This window comes from Dinoponera quadriceps, unplaced genomic scaffold (genome assembly GCF_001313825.1).
Source record: "Dinoponera quadriceps isolate SergipeBrazil2010 unplaced genomic scaffold, ASM131382v1 scaffold479, whole genome shotgun sequence".
In the NCBI taxonomy this organism is placed as follows: domain Eukaryota; kingdom Metazoa; phylum Arthropoda; class Insecta; order Hymenoptera; family Formicidae; genus Dinoponera; species Dinoponera quadriceps.
In genome coordinates this window covers 93,314-117,286 of record NW_014554586.1, presented here as the reverse complement: position 1 = coordinate 117,286, position 23,973 = coordinate 93,314, and the positions used below count along the sequence as shown (strand labels likewise).

Sequence of the window (23,973 nt, the reverse complement as noted above, 5' to 3'; positions counted from 1 at the left end):
GGTTTATCCTTCGTTAATTTTTAAATACGCATTAGCCGCGCTTACGAGCGTTACCGTATTATTTACATGCCAGTTAGACACGCGAAACTTGCGCCCGCTATTCGCCACTGAAAAACGAGCCGCAGAATTCACATTTGTTTTTCGTGAATATCTCTTGCTGCTAGAATTTATTGTTATTTTGAGCTTACATAACACATGTGATAAATATCTGTTCGAGCTATAAGAATAACATTTGTCTCTCTCTTTTATTATTAATTTATTTTCGCATGAAAACTTTCACAATGGGGCCTATTTCGATATACATTTATTCTACATTTTCATCATACATAACGACTTGGGTTTTCAATCAATTAATTCATCGGCTCGTCCTATGTATGTATGTGTGTGTCCGAAAAAGAAAAATAAATATTGTTTGGGATATTTATGAATTTCAAGCTGTTGAAAAATCTTAAAATATACAAGTAAATTATTTTCAGGTTATTTGTACGGCTCAACTGGCGTGTAGTTTTGCGACGGAGCGTTAAATCGGCTTGCCAATCGTTGGCAGATTAACATCTTCATCAAGCTTAGTTTGCCTCACGGCCGTGGAACAGTATTCGCGACTCGTGCAGTTGTTGTGCCCGGTCGCTCGCGAATTAGGTCGTCGAATCCTTGGACTATAATAATTAATACCTGAGACCGTCATGGAGTTGCGTGTGGAATGGAGGAGAATTGATATAGTAATCTTCCTGGCGTAACACGAATGCTGCGTAATGTGTCATCTGAATGCGTCATATCTATTCGGGTCTACCCGTGTGTGTAAATGTGGATGTGTGCGCGATTTATGCGGCGAGAATGAATATAACTTGTTTTTTTTGCAGTGATACGCGGTAACGTTGACTATCGCGGGTAATCACGTCTCACTTACGTCAACGCAGTAATTTTCATTTAATGACGGCAAACTGATTTACACCTGGCAAAAGTGCAAGGCGTGCGAGAGAAACGCTCTCGCGAAGTGTTATTTATTCTTCCGTACGTTTCTCAACCAGTCTGACGGATTTCGCGACAGTAGCCAACTCTGTGTTTTCGGGCCTTCAGCTTCTCTTTTTCGCTGCTCGCTCGTTACAGAGAATCACATTACACGGTTGGTTATACAGAATTACACTTCTAGAGAAAGACTCGCCCGACGTCCGGTCTTATCATTTCCGGCCTCACCTTTTCTTGTCTGCGTATGATGTGTGACAATGGCGACGAGCTTCCTGTCGAGAACGAAAGTCATGCAAGTGCCGTTATACTCTGATAAGGAAAGAAAAGGCGTGTAATTATATCGTTTATGTATGTGTATTCATAAATATATGAGTCCGGAAGAAATTTCAATTGCGGAATCTTTTATAAACGCGGAATCAAAATTTTTCTCTCACAAAAATCTCCAGAGATGCCTTGCTTATCAGCTTGATACTTAACGTCGACGAATGAAGAATTCCAGCAAGTTACGCTTCGAAAATGCAAATGCGTAGTAGCGAGTGCGTAACGGCAAGTGCGTAATAGCAAATTTTAGCAAGTGTCTAACGAAACGTTGTTTTCGAAATTCCAGTTTAACGAAAATTCCAATTGGCAGAGAATCTGTCGTGATCATTTCACTCGGTGTGGCAGCAAGACCCAAATGTATGTGTGAATTTCATTAAACAGGTGCGATGTTTGATTTATTGGCAGCTGTAGTCATGCTTGAGACAAAGTTTCATCACCGCGAGAGCAATAGCAAGAAGCTAAAGTAAAATATAACGTAAATATAACATTTCTGTGGCTTCTGATATTTTCTTCGTAAACAGACATCATTTTTGGAGTTTCCTCTCTTCATAAGGCAGTAACGCACAGCTCTGTTTTTTAAATTCTACATTAGAAAGTGCGTAGAAAGTGTTATTTCGCATATTGAAACGCCAGTAATTATCGTGTATATAACATTTATTAATTATTTATTAATTACATATCACAGATATATTTCTATTCGACGCGGAAAACTTGTATTTGATATAACGATCGAAAAATTCTCATATAAATCGATGCGGGCGAAACGGTCGAAATAAATCGTGAACGAGAGGTCAACTGAGCGCGAAAGGTATTCAAGCGATTAATCGTACCGCCATATCGGTAATTGTAATATAGTTCGACGAACGATAAACGCGCCCTTTTTCCTGTTACAACGGGAAACAGCTTCGGTGCCGTCCGGTTGTTGCGGAAACAAACTTGTGGGGAGACCGCAAATCAATTCTTTTATCGTCCAGACGAGAAACTTTGTGCGATTATTGCAGTTACGATTCACCTATGAAAAATGTTCTATTTCCCATACTTAAAATTATTTTACATACATGGGCGAATAAAGTTTTATAATTTCATGTTGCTGACGCCGCTGATCATGGCTTAGCTGAAAATGTTTTGCTTCTGTAGTTAAAAATTCGCTTCTGTAACTAAAACTTCAGTTACTGTTGCTAGATGTAAAGGTGCCATATCTAACATATGTCCGCTATAACTAAACTTGTCCATACGCTTGCTAAATTTCCGTTATAACATATAGACACCTGCAAATTTAGCTACAGTAGACACATATCGAGTATGACACCTAGCAATAATAACTAAAGTTTTAGTTACGGTAGCAAAACATTTTCAGCTAAACCATGATTAGTCATGGCAGCAACATCTATTTCCGTGTGCATTCGTTTCTGCATTACACTGGCATTAGTTCATGATTATTGAAGCTCGTGAATTCGCACAAATACGCCAGCTTGAGAAAATGCATTTCTGGTACACGGCTTGTGCGGCAAAAGTTACGAGAGCTTCGAGTTTATTTCGGCCGACTGAAACTGCAACTGTTCTCCTTTTTCCTCTCCGATTAAGACACTTTCGCACGACATTACGTACATAATGCACCGACCCATTTGAAGGGTTAATTTCGGTCAGGGTAAAGCTCGTGCATTACTCTCTCGCGGATAATCGGCTCTCGTTAACGGTGGGAAAACATCGTGTGAAAAAAAGAAACGTCGTTCTGCGAGCACGCTAACGTGGAAGATGTCTCGACTAATGAGAATGTTAATGGCGAAGTTCCACGGTGATTTCGTGGATCAATCTATCCTCTTGTGATCAATCTCGGCGAGGTGATTCGTTTCGTGGTTATTTGTCGCTGCTTCGCCGTAAAAGACAAAGTTGTACGGTGATTTTCTTTCTTTCCATCTCTCACACGAAGGTATTTCTCGCCTATTTCATAATGGAGTATTATTTGAAACTATCGTGTTAACGACCGTGGTACCATACTCATACGCTTCTTTAGCTATGTTTCAACATTTATGCTCGTGTAGGCTCCCGCGTGCAACGTTCGTTCGATAATTAGGTGATTTCAAGATCAAGGGCGGAAAGCGAGAGAACGGTTATTAGTAATTCTTAGCGAGAAAATTGCATACGTTTTACGATATGCAACCCAGTAAGCCGTGGAATTTTTAATTAACACTTATCGATCGGAGGAATTACGGTATAAAGGCATCGTCGGAAACATCTCAATATATTTTATAATCATGTTACCCGCACGCAAGGAGATAAAGTTATTTACTCGCATAATGGCGCAAGTAAATCCCGATAGATGTATTCTGATAGAAATTGAATCTCGCGGTTGTCTAGGCATGAGGTAGTAAATTTGCATCTAATGTCGCTATTAGCTAATAATGTAACACTCACTTCTCCTATGGTGGCTAAGTAATGGCTGGATAAATAAGTTAGCTGATCGAGCAAAAGAAATTACAGTTACGATCGTTTAGGATGTGTGAAATGTGTTAAATTTAACACCCTATTTTTCACTACGTATTTAGTATAACTAAATTATATATATTTGAATAGACAACACCGTCTATTCTATCAAATTAAATACATAATAGTTAGACAACGGTTCGATCATACAACGGTTCGATCCTACATTTTAGCGAATAATCAGCCAATAACGAGGTGGAAAATTTGACCTTGCCTGTTACCATACTAGCTAAACCAGCTTTGAATTCAGACCGAGTGGATACATTTCTGCTCGGACAGATATCGCCGGTTTCCTCGTCGAATTTTTCGAACGGAAGTCTCTCCCTTCTCCGGGAAGGTCGATTTCCGATCGCTCCTTTCACGTAGACGCGAGCACGATCTTCACCTTCCATCTCCTCGGGTACATATCGCGAATTCTGATCGCCCACGTCGAGCGAAACAGCCGCGCGCCGCCAATTGCGCAATACTTATCACAATATCAAGGAGCGGGGGCGGCCACGGCGGCTAGGGCTATCTCTCTCCCACCACTGTGGCATTGTGTTAACCGGCGTGCGTCTAGTGTAGGCCGGCGGCGTATTATATCGGCCGCGAGTTATGCAGCGCGGTAATTGCGCGCGACTCGGCTTATGCACAAGGACAGGCCGCGCCTTGCGCAATGTGCGCGCTATCCGCGTGTCTAATGGCTTATCCCGCCTAGACGAGGAGGAAAAGAGCGAGACGCGCCGATCTGGGGAAACGGGAGAAAGAAGCGAGATTGGCATGTACGTTTCGCACACGCGTAATCGGACTCATACCCGGCAACCTGGCGCATTCTTACCTCTTCGATCAGCGGCGGACGTTTCGTTCGCGATCGGTGGCGGGGTCGCCGTCGAGAACGTTCTCACCGGAGGGGGCAGCGCCTATTTTAGAAATTCCCCGCGCGGATTCCGCGACTTTTATCTCCTCCTAGTGAAGGCGCAAGGTGTCCCGCATGGTAACCGCGCGCGGCGCCTTTCGGACAACTCGATTCGGGCCTCGATTATTTCTGGGCGAAAATAATCGAACCGGTCGCTTATACGGCGAGCTGCTTATGCATTATTTATGAAGCGGACTGTATAACTGTATATCCGTACGTTTGAGAAAGTTCTTTGATCGATGTTAATTTTATTTGGCGAACCTCTTTCCTTCCTTTCCTAGCGAGCGCGCTCGGCTCGAGTGGGAGAGAGATGCACGTTGCGACCTGTTGGATCGTATGCTAAGATTCGACGCGATTTAAGGATGTATTGCCCGTCAGTGTTGTATTTTCAGTGGCGCGTCAAGAAGGAGGACACTCGTAAATTTAGTATTTGTCGAGCGAAATTACATCCCTATGCATTTATTTCGCTATCTAAATAATAAATGTTAACGTTGAAACGAAGTCGACGTAGACATATGTATACTGAAAAGAAAAAAAATAGTTACGTTCAAGTAAATATTATTTGAATTTGCTATTGGAGCAATTTATTTTATTTGAATCAAGTAAATATTATTTGAATGCAACACTTTTTGTCTCTCATTGTGTTACATTCAAGTAATATTTACTTAATCCAAATAAAATAAACTATCGTGATATTCCTTAGCAAATATTTACTTGAACGTAACAATATTTTTTTCAATGTATACAATATTATAATACTATCGTTTATTTTTCTTATTAATGCTATATTTGTTTAACGTAGTGCAAGTTTGATCGAATTCTTATCAATCTCATTTCAAGGACTTACAACCTCCTTAAAATGGAACAACTTTCGATCCGGGCTCTAAATTATCGTCAAACTTTTCGTGCCACTTTTAAATGCAATGTAAATCAATGGGTGATTTTTTCATAATTTCTCCATTATTTTGAAATATGGGTGATACGTCCTTAACGCTTTCGCGAATTTGCTCAATACTTCGCCCGGCATCCTCGGGACGGCGTATTGAGAATAATTGCGCACGATGTTGTTGTTTATCGACTTCCGTTGTTACACGCGGTTGCGGCTGGAAAATCAGCAGCCGACGCGCTAATTGAAACCACAGATCCAAATCTACAGGTCTATCGGTTGTTTTTATCGCGCGTTTCGCCGCGGCCATAAGATCTTGATGGTGGCGGTGAGATTTTTGAGAGAGAAAATCTCGCCGATGAAACACACCGTGCGTTGGCCCGCCGCCAATGTAAACTCACGCGAGGAAAAGACTCCTCTCGAATAGCGCACCTTTTTTTACAACTCGCGACTTCCGGCGTCTATTTCCAGAGAGGCCGAAGTTTCCGACATCGCGCTAATAATTCGTCCCTTTATCGACCTGCTGTGACAACATCGTAATTCGTTTCCGCTAGATTTTCCAATGTGTGCGCCCGGTTTCTCACAAATCGTGATAATCGACGCGAACCAATTCGCGCAATTTCTAGCGTAGAACTGCAACAACAAAGATTCGTTTCGGTTCCCGGTATATCAGGCGGTATATATATCTCAATATCCGTGTTTTAATCATTCTATCGCTTACAGATGCCGCGCGTAACACGATCGCGACACGTTTATCGGTTGAAACGTGCACTATCTTGCGTCAATGAAAAAGTTACTCAGCGCGCGTTATTTGACACGGATGATACTCCTCTCCGTTGGACAGCGTCCGACAAATCGCGCTATCTTTCGAATTTATAACCCCATCGCGCTTACTGTCGCTCCCTTCGGCTCGTGAACATATGTAACTTCAATTAATTAGCCAATGAAGATTACAGTAACGGCCGGACACAGACAGGTCGAACCTATCGTGGTAGGTACCGACTGTAATGGCTGGCCATTTAGTAACTGTAATACGACCGACGGATGTGGGTCGCCGAGATTCCTCGCCGACGAGGCCTTATCTCGACGTCGGCTTTGCACATTGCTGTAATTTCGCTCGTTCCGCGTAACTGAGCCGGTCCACACGGAAACACATGTGGCTTCTTACAGAAGTGTTATTGTGGGCACACAAGTCGGATCTTATATCAAGTAATCTTCCCGCAAGTCCGTCCGTCCGGCTCTTCTCTGCAGTCTGGAATTAGCGGAACGGAAATTGAGGGAGAGGAAAATCGGTGTAGCGACGAGGCCTTTATCTTCCGACGAATCGTTCGATTTACGACATTATATTTATTTCTCAAGCATACACCGCGCACACATAAGTACGCGCCAAGTAATCGCGAATCTACAACATTGTGTCATATCGCTCGCGCGAATAATTAGAGATGAGGCACCAGGCTTTGCAAAATACAGTTACACACCACATTTGTTGCATTGGATAATGTTCGGTGGAACAGTACTCACGCATGCGTGCGTTAACGTAGATTATGCATAAGTCATCAGATATTACGCAGTAAATGGTCATCCGAGCCCCCTTCGTGTGTGAATCATGAAACTATCTCGCTTCGACGTGCCTTGTTTGATGAACCCCGATTAACCCTTGATAATATTCATAAAGCAACGACTAGAATAACGTACAATTGGCGACCATGCAGGTATTGCTGACAATCACCGGGAGAGGGGGAGAGGGGATAACGGGAAAAATATTATTGCGGATACTTCATTGTTGTTTATAGAGATGAATCAGAATATCGATATCACGAAATCGCATCATCTTCCTCAAAGCTGCTCTGCTCCTTTCCTTATGTTCGTTACGAACGTAATATTATATACATATATAAATGTAAGAAATATCGAGTATGGAGAAAAAGTGCTAGATTCAAGTAAATAATTATTCCAATACTCACTGGCGAATATTTACTTGATTTAAGTAAAATATTTACTTGGTTTAAGTAAAATTGATTTAATCCAAGTAAAGATTTTCTGAGAGAATATTGAAAAAGAATATTGGAGTAATTATTTATTTGTATAATAATTTGTATAATAATTATTATTATTTATTATGTGTGAATCTAGTACCTTTTTCCTGTGCAGGAATATGAAAAAATATGAATCTTTTTATATCTTCGTGTCGATTTCGTGACGTCATTTTATCTTTTACGACACACAAGATAAAAATCAAATTATATAAAAATATATGAGGGGAGAAATTTTTTAGACATTAAAGTTATTTTGTTCTTTTAGTAAGTTACTTCGTACTTCGACGAAATTCGTTTATAAATTGCACGTACGCCCCATTCATTTTGGCGTTAATTAAACTCGACGGAAAATTACGGGCCTTCCGATTACGTTCGCACGAGCATTGTATTTGCCGTACTATTGCGTAGCGCGTATTGCATTTAATGTAGCGATTGCGGTAAGGCACGCGAAGTACGTCCTAATATGGCCTATTTAGGCCGTAAATGTGAAATTGACGAGTCGCGGGTCGGATTGGACGATAATTTATGACGTGCGTTATCGTTGAAACTCGGCAACGTAATCATTCACGACAGCCCAATCCTCAGAGAGTTATTCTACATTTTTATTGCCAATAACGCTTTGCTCTGTCACGTTATTATTATCTTATTAAGAAGCGGAATAACGTCGAATAGAGACGTTAAATTCACGCCACCGTTCTTAAGATAGGTAATAGAAATAACCGGCATAAATGTAATATTAATTAAACGACTGCCGTTCGCATGTGTAGAAATTAGTAGTTCCCAAGTTAACAAATAAATTTGTTAATTTCTTAAATTTAAATTTGTTAAATATACATTTCTTCAATATAAATTTGTTCATTTCTTGTAAATATACAACAGAAGCTGCTTGCTCTTTCAATACAACTTGGCGTATTTCTCTCTCGGCAAAGCTTCATTTAACTCGAGTCGTAATTATCACAGATTGCCACACACATACAGGTAAAGGAAACGTCGAGGTGAGAAAACATGCGGTAAAACTTCTTTTTCCCTTTTTCTTTTAAGGAACGTCATTGACCAAAGATTCCACAGATGTCGCTATTTGTGAAATAAATCAAACAGTCGTAACTGAATGTTGCAACGTTCGCTGTTGCTTCATATCTCCGATTTTCTCTTCTGGCTGGGTGAGGCCGAACACCTTGCGACTCTCGCGAACGAGGATTCTAGTACGGTGTAACGTGTGCGGGACGAGTGCGAACGCACGAACGCACTTCACGTGTCTACGCGCTCGTCTTTTTAACATGCTTTCTAGTCACCCGTGTATATATTTAGCGACACGACAGTCGCTTAGGTCGCTCGCTCTCGAAAGGTCAACATTGATCACCGTCCATAAGCGCGCTGCATTATCGCTACTGAGAATTTTAAAGTAAAGCGCTGCACGTGAAGCAAGGTATCCATGACTTAGGTGTGCACTAAACGAAAATAGAGACTCTCGTTCACCACGAGCGGATATTCACGGTCGAGTTAATAATAAAAGATTAGACATTTCTTTCTTGCGTGCGTACAGCTGTGACGGCGATAATGGAGAAAATGAAGCAAACGCGATGTGAGATGTAATAGTAAATAAATTGAAACAACACGTTAATAAAGATAGGAAAGTTATAACAAAGAACGATACAACAATGGCAATGTATTCTAAATTGGTATATCGCTGCAGGTTGGCGTAACGTATGCAGTAAAAAGCCCATCTAGATTTTTGTGTTACTTTAATGATGAATGTGTATGACTTTAGGGATGAATATGTGTAATTTTGCATATTTTTACTGTGCACTTTTTAACATATTCCCAATGTTAAAGTAACGCAAAAATTTAGATGAACCGTAACACAAAACTCATTATTTAATACATTCGTTAATGCGTTGGTCGGGACTTTAATCTTCGTGATGGTTTCTGAAACGTGGGTTGAATAACAGCTCATCGTGAAAATCGTCGCGAGTAGGAACATTCATGCAAAACGCATAAGCGACATGCTTAGACGCATTACTTCATTCAGCGATTGCATTTGCATTCACAATGGCGCTATCAAGTATGCATGACACAATTATATAATAACCCGCAAGATGTAACGCGGGGAGAATTCTTGAGGGAGAATTCACTAGGTATTTATCACGACACCGCGTTGTGTGCGACGGTGAAAGTGGGAAGTACTTCTTCCGCTCTTGCCATTTCAACGTTCCGATCCTTTGTGCTTTCGCCATCGTGCACTACCTATTGATCTCGAGGCGGCCTGCTTCGAATAACGGGAAATGACAAGGCGAGGATGCGGATCGCATTTATTGACTTAGAAACACGATTCGATAGTAAAGAAATGTTGGTGAAGGCTCTTGAATAAACGATCGGGAAAAAATGTGCAAGAGACAGATAAGAATCGACATCGGATATATTATTAGCGAGAAATTAAACAAAAGTGAATTCTTCGATTAACGAATACAATAAATTCAAACATTTCGATCGCACTCTCGGTTCTCTTCAGTGACAAACACGATTCAAAGTAACGCATGCTTGTGTAAAAAAATATGAAACGCCACTTCCGTATTGACAAAAAATTAGTATCAATTCAATTCCTTGGTAGAAATATATGTAGTTTTCTTAGATAATTTTCCGAAATATAATTTCTTGTATTGACACTAATTTTCTTTCTGTGTGTGTGTGCGTGTGTAATTGCAAAAAATGCAATTACTTTTCGGGAGAACGTGTGCGCTCCCTCCCCGGTAGTGGATCGAGGCTTCTTAGAAACCACCATCGAGAAATGGCGTTTGTTTGATCGATGCTGAGAGGAACCATTCGCGGTCGGGCTCGCTTTTCGAGCCGCCGACGCACCGTCGAGCCGCGAGAATGATGAAAGGGGTTAAGTGCCGGCGGTTGGGTTGGACGCTGCTCGACGAAAATATCGAGAATGTGGAGCGCTTGAGCCTCGTCCCCAAGGTTCAGCGAGAACTGGGTTGCTCGGTCGGCGAACACGTGTTCCTGGAATATCCTTGGGCCTTTGTGCCACGAGAGGCAGTCTTGAAGCTCGCCTCAATGCCGGGCTCGTCGCTGGAACCGCACCGGTCGAAGATCGAGGCTTACGGCGGCGAGACATTCCTCTTGGGCTATTCATCCGTTCAATTGATCGCCTGTGACTTCGTGATCTGCCTGACGGAGGATGCGAGGTCGGTGATAGTAAAAAGGAATGCTGACATTAGCAAGAAGCTCCGAGAGGAGGTCGTGCGGAAAATCAAGAAGACCGGCGGGCCGTGGGAGTCCCTCGGGAGCGACTTGGACGACAGACTGCTCCGAAGCACGCGGGACTTTTTCCAAGTGGAGGTCTGCTTCTCGATAAGTTCCTTGGGCTGCGAGCGAGAGCTCTCCGACAGGTCGTCGAAGGATTCCTGGGACAGTTACGCGGAGCTGCTGCCCTACGAGAGCTTCGAGAACGTCGAGAAGAAGCGCATCTCTCGGATGATCCAGACGCACTTCGAACCCCGCGATATCGAGGTGCAGACTTATCCCGGGAACCCCAAGAACGCCTGGACTCAGTACGTCTACGAGGACACGATGGGAGGCATCTTCCGCGAGGTCGGCAGTGATCACAGTGACGCAGAGGAGGAAGAGAAATCGGAGCTCGAGGAGAAGAGAGAGACCGAGAGCTCCAGGGAGGCGTCCGAGCGGACGGTGGAGACGCAGAAGCCGACGGAGAGGGGGCCGTTGGAGCTCTTCTTGATGGAGCGCGCGCCGGAGATGATCGACGCGGTGTGCTACAACACGGTCGTAAACCTGCACGTGGACGACATCGAGGCGCTCGCGCGCCGGCAGTTCGAAATAGTCGCTCAGTCGCGCGATGAGGTCACCGCCTACGCGGAACGCTTCTCCCTCGTCGACTTGCACTTCGCGGCCGGCAAGGTTATCTCCGACGCTTCCTGGCATCCGAGCCTGCTCGATTGCGTGGTTGTCTCTTACGCGTCCTCCTCGTCGTGCGACGTTATCCGATCGCGTGACGCGCCGTCAAGAGCCGAGCCGACGGCGTTGCTCTGGTCCCTGGACGATCCGCTGCGACCTCGGCTCTCGTTGCGCTGCCACCGGGAGATTTACTGCGTCTCCTTCTGCCCGACGAACGGCGATTTCGTCATTGGCGGTTCCGCGTCCGGCCAAGTGGTCGTCTGGAACATTCACGGCCGGCTGAGAGACCGTGAGGACGTCGAGCAGCGGATTTTGGACGCTGGCATAGCGTCCGAACGGGGTAATTCGCACGAGGTACCGATCCGCCGCATACAATGGCTCCCCGACAATTGCAGGATCGAGCCGTCCGGGAAGCTGACGAGACTCTCCGCCAGCTCGAGCTGTCAATTCGTGACGATCGCCGAGGACGGCATTGTCGCCATCTGGGACCTCCTCAGGTACTCCATCACCTCGCAATTGAAGCCGAGCGACCTCAAGGGCCTCGACGACACTTTCCGGCCGATCTATCGCTTGAACGCTCGGCCCTCCAAGGACTCGCCCTTCACGCCTCTTTACCTGTGCCTCCCGTCGGACCAGGTGTTCCAAGAGGGCGAGCAGCGTCAGCGCGACCATGGCGAATCGGAGGCCGCGGACGTGGATTGCACGAGGAGACTGTGGATCGGCACGGCGCAGGGGGATCTCGTATGCTGCACCTGGGAAGGCCAGGTGTTCGACGTGGAAACGTCCGGCTTGGAGGAGTGCAGGCTCCTCGGTCGCTCTTCCGCGCACGACGGTCCCGTTACGGCGATTCTCCGTTCGCCGCACCTCCACGACGTTCTCCTCACGACGGGCGGCCACGTCTTCGCCGTGTGGAAGGACGACTACCCGGAGCTGCCCCTCTTCCGACGAAGGTCCGATCGCGTGTACACGGCCTGCTGCTGGAGCAACCGGCCCGGGCTCTTCCTCACGGGCACTAATCTCGGCGACTTGGAGGTCTGGGATATCAGGTGCAGGGCGAACCGACCGGTGCTCGTGCAGACTATCTCCAGACGGCCGATAACTCTGTTATCGCTCCGGGAGTCTTGCGGGGACGGATTCAGGCTGCTCGGCGCCGGTGATTGCAGCAGCGCCTTCCGCATTTTCGGGGAGCCCGCGGAACCCGAAGACGATATCGTCGAGAGGCTGGACTGGTTCGAGGAGTACGTGTGGCGGGAAGTGAGGAGGAAGAGGATGTTCTCCTCGTGGCAGAAGGAGTTCCTCCGGAACGACCCGGGTGCCACCGGCAAGAGGCAAGCGAGGGTGGACGAAGAGCGCAGAGTGAAACTCGAAACGGCGAGGCTGCAGCTTCACAGGCAACACGAGGAGCGGCTGAGACTGGAGGCCGAAGAGAAGATGCGTCAAATGCCGAAGTCCAAGGATACCGTTTGGAAGATGCGCCAGCAGGGCAGGATGAAGAAGGTTCTGCTGAAGAAGAAGAGATTCGTGCCGCGAGAACTGGAGGAGAAGAGGTTGCCGCTGGTTCGTTTGGCCGAAGAGAGGGACCGGAAGATGATCAAGGCCAGGAACGAAGCTGCGCTTCAGGATAAATATTTCGATAACTTCGTGTCCTTCGAGTTTCCCGAACACTACGATCTGGAGGGGAAAGGCGGGAGCTCGGAAGAGCAAAGGGAAATGACAAAGAGCGAGGAAATGATCGGTGTATACTTGCGAGAGTTTCGCAAGATTAAGGAGGAGGCGCGTGAAATAATGGAGCAGCGACCGTATGTGCCGAAATTTGATCGAAGCATTTGCGCAAAGAAAGGAAAGGAAATATGAAGCATGCGCTATTCGTGGATGCAAGCACGAGGCTTCGAGAAGTTCTCTTTCGAGTAAAGGTGCCATAGTTATGACTCCTCTCGGATTCGAAATGTAAACGCGGTGATAAGATAAGATAGCTCAAGGGGTTTGCAGTCTCTTAAGTAACCACTTGTATGTCGTAATTGTAATCAATTCCTACGTATTGAAATCGATAATCAGATTATATTTTATGAAATATCGTCACGAAAATTTTGAGATAACGCTCAAACAGCAAAGATTCAGAATTAATGTATGAGAGAAGCATTGATTGAAGTCCAGATTCCCTTCGTTTTAAATATTTCCTGTTCCTGTTTGAAAGGTTTGATTGTGGAATCATAGGAACGAGTGCTATGTAATGTTCAATGCGTTTTAGGTAAAACATTCATTAAAATCCGAACATCCTTAAGATGCGAATTTCCGCCGATATCGAATTGCGTGATTCGAAGGAGAAGTTGTTTTCATACGCATATTTAAAAATGATATTTTAAAAATATTATTAGTGCCATATTTTCAATGGTGTATCAAAGGGCCACTCATACATTTAGTATTTATCAAGCAAAATTATTATATATATATATATATCGAGTATATTACTCGAAATTATGAACTTTACATCACTATATTTCGAAACAAAATGGTTAATAATTCTGGAATTTGTGTACAATGTCTGCATATTAGTCTTTAATACTGTAATTTTTCATTCAAATTTTATTTTTGTAGTTGGGAAGATATTAAAAATAGAAATTAAAAATAGCATGCCAATCTCAAAGAACAGATAAGAAGTATCAGTTTACTTACAAATATCTTTGCTCTTGAATGGTCAATCTTTTCTATTTACAAGAGCATTGAGCTCGATAATGTATTCAATGTACACGCAATGCAATTTTATTGAATTCTTCAAATCAAACTCATTTCACCTTACAACTTTCTTTAAAGTGAAGTAACTTTGGATCCAGGTTCCGAACTGCTGTCAAACTTTTAGTGTCACTTTCGACTACAATGTAGATTAATTTGTCTTTTTTTTTTATAATATTTTCATTATTTGAGTTATAGATGATACATCCTTAAGAATCTTTGTCTCGTCAAATTAGCTATTGTGTAAATAACGAAAACGTTCGATTCATTTTCCAGGGTCTCGGTATAATATGTATGGCATGCGCGTCTCCGGCTTTCATCGGTGCGACACACTGGTTTCTGTTCGTTGCGGTAACGTCCTTCATATCCACACTCATATGGTGCGCCGTGTACCTCCTTTCCATCCGAGAGGTGCTTAAGGTACCCATCAACTGGATCCTAACTGTAAGTACGCGTTGCGGAAAGCGCGAAGGAGAGTACTGTTATTACGCGTGTCCGACCTATGCGATTTTATCGGAGTAATTTTCTGACTTTATTACAAATAATTCTATTTTCCAGGAACTTTTAAATACATCCATAGAAACCGTGCTCTACATGATTGCGTTTATCGCTCAGCTGTCGGCTTGGTCTGCGTACAGGTCATCATCCTCGAACATCGCTGCCGGGGTGAGGACCGTTATTATAAGATTCACGCGAATAAATAACAAGAGTACATCTTCTAATAAGAATATGTCTCATACAGAGATATTTTACGATTAGAAACTTGTTATTATATCAGATGGAGCAACGTTGGGAATTAAACCGGCGTTTTTAATCTATTTTAGCGATTCATTATTCTAGCGAATAATCATAGAATATTCACAATATGTTGAACCAACCGAGAAAATATTCGACGAATATTTTTTAAGCACGCTTGCAACATCGCTTCCAGGTATTTGGGATTTTCAATACCATCGCTTACGCCGCCGGGGCTTATTTCCTCTACATCGAATGGAAGAGCACGAACACGCAGTGAACATCATCAGCCCGCAGAGGAGAAGCCAGGTACCTGAAGAGCATGCAACAACAACAACAACAACACCTACAACAACAATAACAACAACAACATCATGAAAAACTGCCGCGACCAGGGGCCCGTGACTCCTCGGCGTCCGTCCAAGAGGATTCTGGCACGGTCCCAAGATCCTGCTCGACAGGAAAGTCAGCACTAGGAGGGACGGCTTGATACTAGTCCGGCGTGATCCTCCTCAGCTTGTGTGTAGCTTAAAAACAAGACTCTGTACCTATACGTGCCTTAAGATTAGTTACTTGTCGCGCGTGACCGTCTTCGTTGGAGCTGACCTCTTGCCGCTACGAGGGGAGTCGATGAAGTCGCAGGAGCGAATGAAGTGTTACGAGATGCTGCGTTGTTCGTAGGCGATAATGTTTTGCACATGCGAGATCCGCGCGGGATCGATGGCGAGGGCGAGCTTGAATTTCTAACTTTATACAAAATCGTAACATAGAAATTTGTATAAATGAAAAAAAGGAAACGATCGCCATTCTTTCGTGGCATAGTTTTCGCTACGGAATATTGTTATATTGGAAATATACATTTTGATCGAGGAAGAGACGTATATTTTCACATAAATGAAATAATAAAGACGTTAATATATATATTTCAACGAAAGGGATCTATCGTTTGGTTTCTCACGCTAATGCTATTTGGTGCATTTACCTTTGTTCATTTTCTTCACATTGTATAATTAGCGAATTTTGATTGTCATTTCGCACGGATGTTACCTGTGCTTAGTTACATGCAGGTACACTCTAAAAAAGAGGTAGAGNGGGGGGGGGGGGGGAGGAGGGGAGGAAGAGAGAGAGAAGATATTTTGCCAAATATAAGTGAAACTTGCGTCATTTCGTTTATACTGCTACTTTTGTTGCACGATCTTTCGGAGAACGACGAAATAAATGGTTCTGAAAGACCTTATGTCAGCATACGATAAGTTATCGTATATCAGCGATTCTTTTGATCAATATGAATCAAGGTTTTTATCAAGGTTTCGATACTTAGTTATTATCATATAGAGCAACTTCGATGACTAAATTCACATTCGTTTTCGCTCAAAATTTCGAAGAACGTTAGTACACACGAACACACCCGATCGTTTCAAACGGTTGGCCACCATACGTCAACTAATCGTGCACCTGATACACGTGCGTGAAACGTCATTTTCTAATCGTATTCTTGCGCACTCTCGCGAGATCTTATTTATATACATATATATTTCTCTCTATATATATACATAATATATATTATAGATGACATATATATATATATAGATATATATATATATATATGCTATATATACATATTCTAGATTTTGGACGCGCAGTACAATTGTTTTTTTTTTATATTCTCCCCCATTTGCAAGTAAATCGTACGTTCTGAGTATAATGGGAAAATCTTATGTCGACAGGATGGGTTGTGGATTACATTACATCCATTTGTCATACTTGAGTGCTTGCGCAGATGTACAACCGAAGAAATACCTTAAAGCGCCAATCGAGAGCGTTTGATAATCAAATTGAAATCGTTGCTACGTGCGCACTGACGAGACTAGCTGAAGCTAAAAATGGACATTGTATACATTGGTAATTAAGATTATATTATTCTCCTTATCGATAAGTGCGCTAAGAGGGAGAAAAAATGAGAGAGGGGAAGAGTGCATTCGCCAGTGAGGTTTGCTCGCTTCCCTGTTCCTTTGTATCTCCGAATCGCTTATCTTTTCCCGAATCGAGCAAAAACGACATCGACATGTGCATTTACGTTCAAGAAATTGTTTATCTTTCGACGATTGTTACTTGTTTATGTATAGCACTATTTACCACGTATCGTAATTGATAACGCGCGTACGGTGATATATACATAATATACATACATATACCTGCGTTTGAACATTTTTTTTTAATTTTCAAAGTTTATTTATTTTTAAGCTGTGGATGCTAAAATAAAGTAAAACTAAAGGACGTCGTGCGTATATGGGTGTGTTTTATTCATAGACCTTACGTATTGCATTCAATTCATAAACATTTTGTCCTCGCTTCTTCCGTGTGTAATAAATTTTTCACATATCATTTCTCCACTTGCTTCTATCCAGCGAGAAATGAACCATCGAATCGACCGTCAAATCGACGTCGAAACAGTCGAAATTACATCGAATCGACATGAATTTGACATCGATTCGATGTTCATTTCTCGCTGGGCATGATTTTATCGATACAGAAGATTGTGAAAAGATGCAAGATGTAACTTGACATATTGCGATGTTACGTTGCGAATAATACTTTGCGATCCAGTAATAAATTTCTTGCATACAGTGTTTTATATACATTACACTTTACTATACATTCCTTAAATTATGTTTTAAGAAATTATTTTTGACGCGTTAATTTATATCGTATCTTTTTATACAATTGAGAACCGTGGAATGCTTATATCTATCGCAAACACATACGTTTAAAAATGTGTCTGTATTCATGATATCACCAATGACGTCATCCCCGATTCGTTCCGCGCACATACAGTCAAATATCTCGTAACTAAACTTTTGAAAAAAATATTTTAAATAACAGTTTTAGGGTTTAAAAAAGATTTATTTATTGATCTTATTAGTTTGACCTTGAAACGTCAAACTCAAATGAAGTCAACTTAATTTTTTTTTGTGGAATCGTATAGTTTTTTTTAACATAAATCGAATCCTCTATTCATTATACGTATAAAAGTACTAGGATAAGATGATTGAAAAGTGAATAATTTTCGAGATATTTTATTTTTCAGCAAAAATAAAATATGAAATATTTAATAAAGTATTCACTTTTTAATAACATTACTTAAACATCACTTAAACACTTTTGTATGTAGAATGACAGATAGAATCGATTGCTGTAAGCAAAACATAGAAAATCTTTAAAAAAAATTCATTGCATTTTGCAAAAGCATCGATGCACCAATGTGCACTGAGTGATATCATTAAACGATTTCTCTTCTATTATTATGTAGAAAAATGTTAAGGTGATATTATTGAAAATTGAATACTTTATGAGATATTTCACATTTTAGGCTGAAAAAATCAGAATGAAAAATAAAATATGTTGAAAAGTGTTCACTATTCGGTAATCTTACTCTGATACTTTTATACACAGAATGAACGGAGGAATTGATTTGTGTAAAAAAAGAACCGTATAATTCCATTTAAGAAAATGAAGTTGACCTTCATTTGACCTTGACGCTTCCATCCAAAGTCAAACTGATAAGATTAATAAATAGATCTTTTTAAACCCTACAACTTTTACTCAAAACATTTTTCTCAAAATTGCATCGTTTTACGAGATATTGGACTGTTAAACTTTCGGCCCACTCTGTATGACGCCAACTATACATTTTCCTATTGTCTACGAGGTGCGTTGCGAAACTCGTCGAAAAAAAGTGCCGCAATCTTTAATCTGCCGACTGTACATACAGGTCGAAGAGAAATGTCCGTCAAAATGCAACTATGCAGGTATCATTAATACATTCGTATTCACTGGGTTGACATAAAAGTTCGTCCGGTTTTTCAGTCAAAGTGTACATATAATATTTATTTATTTCAAAATAGAATCAACCAATCAAGTATGCGCTTAGTTCGATGACCTGTTACTTCGCCGGTAGCTGCATGACCCCGCGCTCACGGAAATTTTAGGATTTCTGTGCAAAGAAGTAATGAAAGTGATGAAAGAAAAGACAGGACGAACTTTTGTGTCAGTACCATATCAATGTATATGTAAAAATCGCATCCACGCCCAGATCTCGTCTTGACGATAGTTCCCGTGGCATACAGATTATCGCATCGTCTTGTATCTTTGCGATATTCGCCGAGATCGTAATGTACATTGAGAGAATAAAAAGAGAACACACGCTACACGTCACATCCACACACACATACACCGAGTATGCAGTGTCTTTTTTCTCCAAATGTTATCTTTCTTTTCCGGTGAGGAGTGTCTCAGAATCTTTCTTTTTTGCGATGCCGATAACGGGAGAGACAATTCGTTTTACTTGTAATGTACGATCATGCCCGAGCGTACTCTTTCATATAACGGATCATTACGGTTTGTAAAGTGAATTAGAGCGATTTTGTCAGGTGTCATTTCTTCTCGTTAGCATAACTGCACCTGGACCGGGTATGTTTTGTCGACCGGGCCGTCGAAAGCGACGCTTCGTCGGTCACGAGCCGCGATCTCGTCCCGATTTCGCGTCCACCCGGCTACAAATAGGCGACGAAAAACGATGTATCGTCCACGCGACGTCCCACGCGACACGACGGGGAGGAATCGATAGGTCGGCGTGTCGTGCCGAAATGCGACACGGCAAGTCGCATGGACAATACATTTTCGGCGGTTGCGAGCGGTACTTACAGTTACAAGTCTATATAGAGGACACCGGCTTCAGGATCACGGCCATTCATGTTCGGCTATCAGCGAGCTATGTTACGTATTTTAATTTTGCTTCTCTCTCCACGCCTGTTCGCTGCCACGGTGTCGTCGGGAGTAACGTCATACGCGAAAGTATCGAGAAACGGACAGCTAGCGAGGAGCTCTCACGTGGATCCCTTTCCGTGGATCAGCAGGTGCGTACGTCGAGAACAATCCACCCACGTGTACGTATTAGATACTCTGATAATGCTGGAGAATACTGAAAAAAAAAATTGCTACGTTCAAATAAATATCTGCCAAAGACTGCCGGAGTAGTTTATTTTATTTGGATGAAGTAAATATTACTTGAATATAGTACACTGGAAGAAAAGAAGCGCTACGTTCAAATAATATTTACTCAATCCGAATAAAATAAACTACTCTAATACTGCTTAGTAAATATATATTTGGACGCAGTAATTTTTTTTCAGTATAGCTTTGATAATGAATCTCCCTCCGCGTTTGAGTTTCAAGTACAAGTTATAAGACGAATTCCGGTCGAATGAGATATTTTTGAAACATTTTCCTGCGCAAGGATCGAATACGAGGCATTTATTCGTGCATTCTCTCCAGTATTCAAGCGAGAAACGACACGAGAATGGAAAATGAGAACAAGAGTATAAGCGACATTGCTATCACGATATCGCCTGTATACGTTACGCCCAAGACTCCGAAGTTGAAGAAAGGCGAAGCGATCGACTATCCGGCTCCGAGGTAAATATTTGGTCTGCGCAAATGTACACGGAAAGGAAATATTAACTACAGCAGCAGAAGATTGCGGCAATGCTACCGTAGTAATTAAAATTACTTACGCTGCTAAAATTTTAAGTGTCCACCCGAGTCGAAATTTTCGCCTTATGTTAAACTTTTAATTTTACAACATAGTAAGAACTAAGATAGTAAAATAGATTTAATTTCAATTCTAATAACATAATATAACCTCTACTTCTTGACTCTGATGATGTCTTAAATTTCCGTTTTCGCCGTTTTAGTGTTAAAATAGAACGATGAAGGTAGCATTAAAATTCAATATGTAGAATTAAAGGTTCAAAAGAGAGAAGTTAAAAAGTATCAGTATCGTCAAAGTAAGTTTTTTATTAGTTTATAGGCCATTTAAGTAAGCGCAAAGTATTCTTAAGAGCGTCAGAGTCGCATCAAAATTTCGAGTCGGGCATACGTTACAACTAATTCAGCTATTGAAATTGATTTTTTTTATGCATGTATTAACACAACTTACTGATATAATATTATTCTCATTGTTTTTATTAATTTTTGTTTGTAATCTGCCGTAATTTTTATTAACAATCTACCTATGTATCTATGTATGTAGATATTCGACGTTGGATCACGAAATGATAGCCAAGCTGAACGCAGGGAAAAAGCAAATCCAACAACGATTTAATCCACCTGCGAGCTTGATATTTAACAATGACGATGCGCCGAACGGTGGGCCGCCGAACGGTAGGCCGTCGAATGATAGGCCACCGAACGATAGGCCGCCTAACGATAGGCCGCCGAACGGTAGGCCGCCGAATGGGAGGCCGCCGAATGGGAGGCCGAATTCGGGAAGCTCCTCGAGCATCAGTTCACCCTCACTTCCCGGCCCGATTTCCTTCGCTATGTACGAGTACGGTCCACCGTATTCGCCGGAGTTTCTTGAAGACAAGACGACGTCTAAGCCGATGACCAGCGTTCAGAAATATCCACCTATGCCTATGGACGATCAGGTATACGCGACGTAAACTTCAGGGGATGATTCCTCGATAAAATTATTTGAAAACTCCAAATAATCTACCTTGTCATGTGACATACTTAAACCGATTGCTCGCTTCGTTTACTTTAAATTCGAATAATTCTAAACTAATTTTATCTCACGAAAAAATGCACCTAAATTTTATATACAAAAATATAGAAATACAATTAAAACGGGATATATTATCACAATCTATTTCCACCTTTCACGAATATCTCGTAAATGTCAAATGAAATTATTCCTTATGATAAACAGTTGAATCCTAAATAATCTTACTTATCAATTTGACATACTTAAACCGATCGCGCGTTTCGATAGCTTAGAATTCGAGTAATTCAAAACTGATTTCATCTCACGAACAAAATGCACCGGAATTCTCTATCTCTATGTGAGAATATTGAAGTATGATGAAAAAAAGAACGGAGTAGGTTCTCACAATTTATCTCGATCTGTTGCAGGTGCCGGACAATTATAAATCACCGCCAAACAATTACCAGGTGGCCAGTGGCGGGCCCGAGATGGAGTATCCCAACTTCGACGTCGTACCTTCGTATGAGAATACCGACGAGCCTACGAAGAAGCCTATGAAATTCGCCAACCATCACGATCGCCCATTTCAATTCGACGACGACTCATACGGGCATGACCAGCATCACGACTTTCATCACGAGATGATCTACGATCACTTGCCCGATCACTATCACGAGCATCACGTCGAGCACACGACGGAACAGGAGCCGGAAATGAACGATCAGCGGCTTGACAAGCGGCCTTATTCGTATTACTTCATAGGGAAGAAGCTTTGGTACGTACCGCTGTACTTTAGCATTTATTTCATCATATACATAGCGGCGCTCGTGCTCAAGAGCATCGCCAGGCATAAGATTAATTTCCCGGCGAACCTGGCGGAGGCTGCGGGCCACAGCAAAAGAAGCGAGCCGGACGAGGGCTGGTGGCACTTTGCCGGCAGGATACTCGAGGGGGTAGAACGATTCGCTAAGATGTCCGGTGATAAAGATTCTTAAATGAGTGCCAGAAAAAACTGCCGGCCGTGATAATTTGAGAAAACGATCGGCTCCTTCTCGTCGTCCGGATACTTGCGTTTGCGCGGGATACCGATCTCCGCGCGAATACAGTAATGCGTGCATAATATACAGTCCTTGGTCATATTATTAGATGTACTTTGATTGTTTAATAGAATGCAGGTTAGGAGGAGAAGGAAAACTACTGATTTCATGTTTACTCGATTAGAATAATTTTCGGTCAGCGCTTTGATCTCGGCATCTTTTGAGATGTCAAATCACTTGTTTTACCCGATCGCTCGCTTCGGTCGTTGCTTTAAATTTAAAGTGAAATTATTCCTTGATACTCGTGAAATAATTGAATTCTACATAATTTCATTTATCAATTTGACGTACAAAAGCCGATCGCTTCATTTGCTTTAAATTCGAGTAATTCTAAACTACAATAATTTTATCTTACGAACAAAATGCATCTAAATTTTGTGTGTGTTATAATTATAATAATTAATATTAATAATTATAATAATTAACATTAAGTGTGATTATAATTTTTGTAAACAATATTAATATTTCTCACGCAAAAATTTATTTTTCTAGTTAGCAAGCAAGGAATTTGAAGTTTCAAGTCACAAATGAACAAAAATAAAACTAAATTTTCATTTATACACATACTCAAAACATGTCTGTTCCCGTTAGTATCAACAATGCAATTAGCGCGGGTTCATACTTGTTCAAGGTCATTTAACAACCAAGTGAAATGACGTCATAAAAAATACCTTTTATAGAATAATGGTTCCTTAAGGGGGTCATCCCGTGTGACGGCTTCAAAAAATCGATTTTTTTTTTGCATAAATCTAATCTAGAGCATGCATAGAATATACTGGCAAAGTAATTTTGGCAAAGGATTTTTTTAACTGGTGCCCATGATTTTTCGAAAACGGTTCAATGGATTTAAATAAAATTTTAATGGTAGATTCAGCACATGATGTGTGGCTATCGTGGAAACTAGATTTTTTTAAAAATATTGAACCGTTTTCTGTTCGCATAAAAAAATAGTCGCAAAAAATCATACTATTTTGAGTTATAATTTTTAAAAGCATGCGAAAAATTGAATTTTTAATATTTTCAAAAAATCCTAGTTCCCACGATAGCCATTTGCCTATAAATTAAAATGCAATTTGATTTTTTAATTTCCGATAAACCAGTCTGCTGGAATCGTGGGCACCGTTTGTCTGCTTTTTTTATATGGGTGCCATTCCAGTGATGTAACTCGCCATCGACGCCATATTTTTAAATAAAAAAATTTACACATATAGTTTAAGATGTAATAAATATATAGTAAAAATTTGGAAGCTCTGTATTTTTTCATTTCGCCGCAAAAAAATGCAAAAAAAACTTAAAAAAACGGTCGTCACACGGGATGATCCCTTAACATAATTCGATCGATAGATTAGCTGTATTATAAAACT

At 41.7% G+C, this 23,973-nt stretch overlaps 2 protein-coding genes across 4 annotated transcripts; both read left to right on the top strand.

The window, feature by feature from the left end:
* Positions 1-524: 524 nt before the first annotated feature.
* On the top strand, positions 525-14,596 carry LOC106752223 (WD repeat-containing protein 63-like). 3 transcript variants are annotated; one of them, XM_014633767.1, is made up of 4 exons: positions 535-749; positions 861-888; positions 10,340-13,416; positions 14,510-14,596. In XM_014633767.1, exon 3 carries the CDS (start codon positions 10,460-10,462, stop codon positions 13,355-13,357), a length of 2,898 nt encoding a protein of 965 aa, XP_014489253.1. In that variant the 5' UTR covers positions 535-749; positions 861-888; positions 10,340-10,459; the 3' UTR covers positions 13,358-13,416; positions 14,510-14,596. The 3 variants fall into 3 exon arrangements, 2 of the variants coding, with proteins under 2 accessions (XP_014489253.1, XP_014489254.1); XM_014633768.1 differs by lacking the exon at positions 861-888 and having other exon boundaries at positions 535-719; XR_001375131.1 differs by lacking the exons at positions 10,340-13,416; positions 14,510-14,596 and having other exon boundaries at positions 525-794; positions 861-5,237.
* A 5,731-nt stretch (positions 14,597-20,327) lies between these two features.
* Positions 20,328-22,507, top strand: LOC106752185 (early nodulin-75). The gene is made up of 3 exons (XM_014633714.1): positions 20,328-20,443; positions 21,060-21,456; positions 21,941-22,507. The coding sequence occupies exons 1-3, from the start codon at positions 20,328-20,330 to the stop codon at positions 22,505-22,507; spliced, it is 1,080 nt and encodes a 359-aa protein (XP_014489200.1).
* The last annotated feature ends 1,466 nt before the right edge of the window (positions 22,508-23,973 follow it).

Coding starts and splice junctions, on each gene's coding strand:
- LOC106752223 (XM_014633768.1), top strand. CDS start 10,460: ATGATGAAAGGGGTTAAGTGCCGGCGGTTGGGTTGGACGCTGCTCGAC.
- LOC106752185 (XM_014633714.1), top strand. CDS start 20,328: ATGGAAAATGAGAACAAGAGTATAAGCGACATTGCTATCACGATATCG. Junction 20,444..21,059: donor ATCGACTATCCGGCTCCGAG/GTAAATATTTGG, acceptor CTATGTATGTAG/ATATTCGACGTTGGATCACG. Junction 21,457..21,940: donor CTATGCCTATGGACGATCAG/GTATACGCGACG, acceptor GATCTGTTGCAG/GTGCCGGACAATTATAAATC.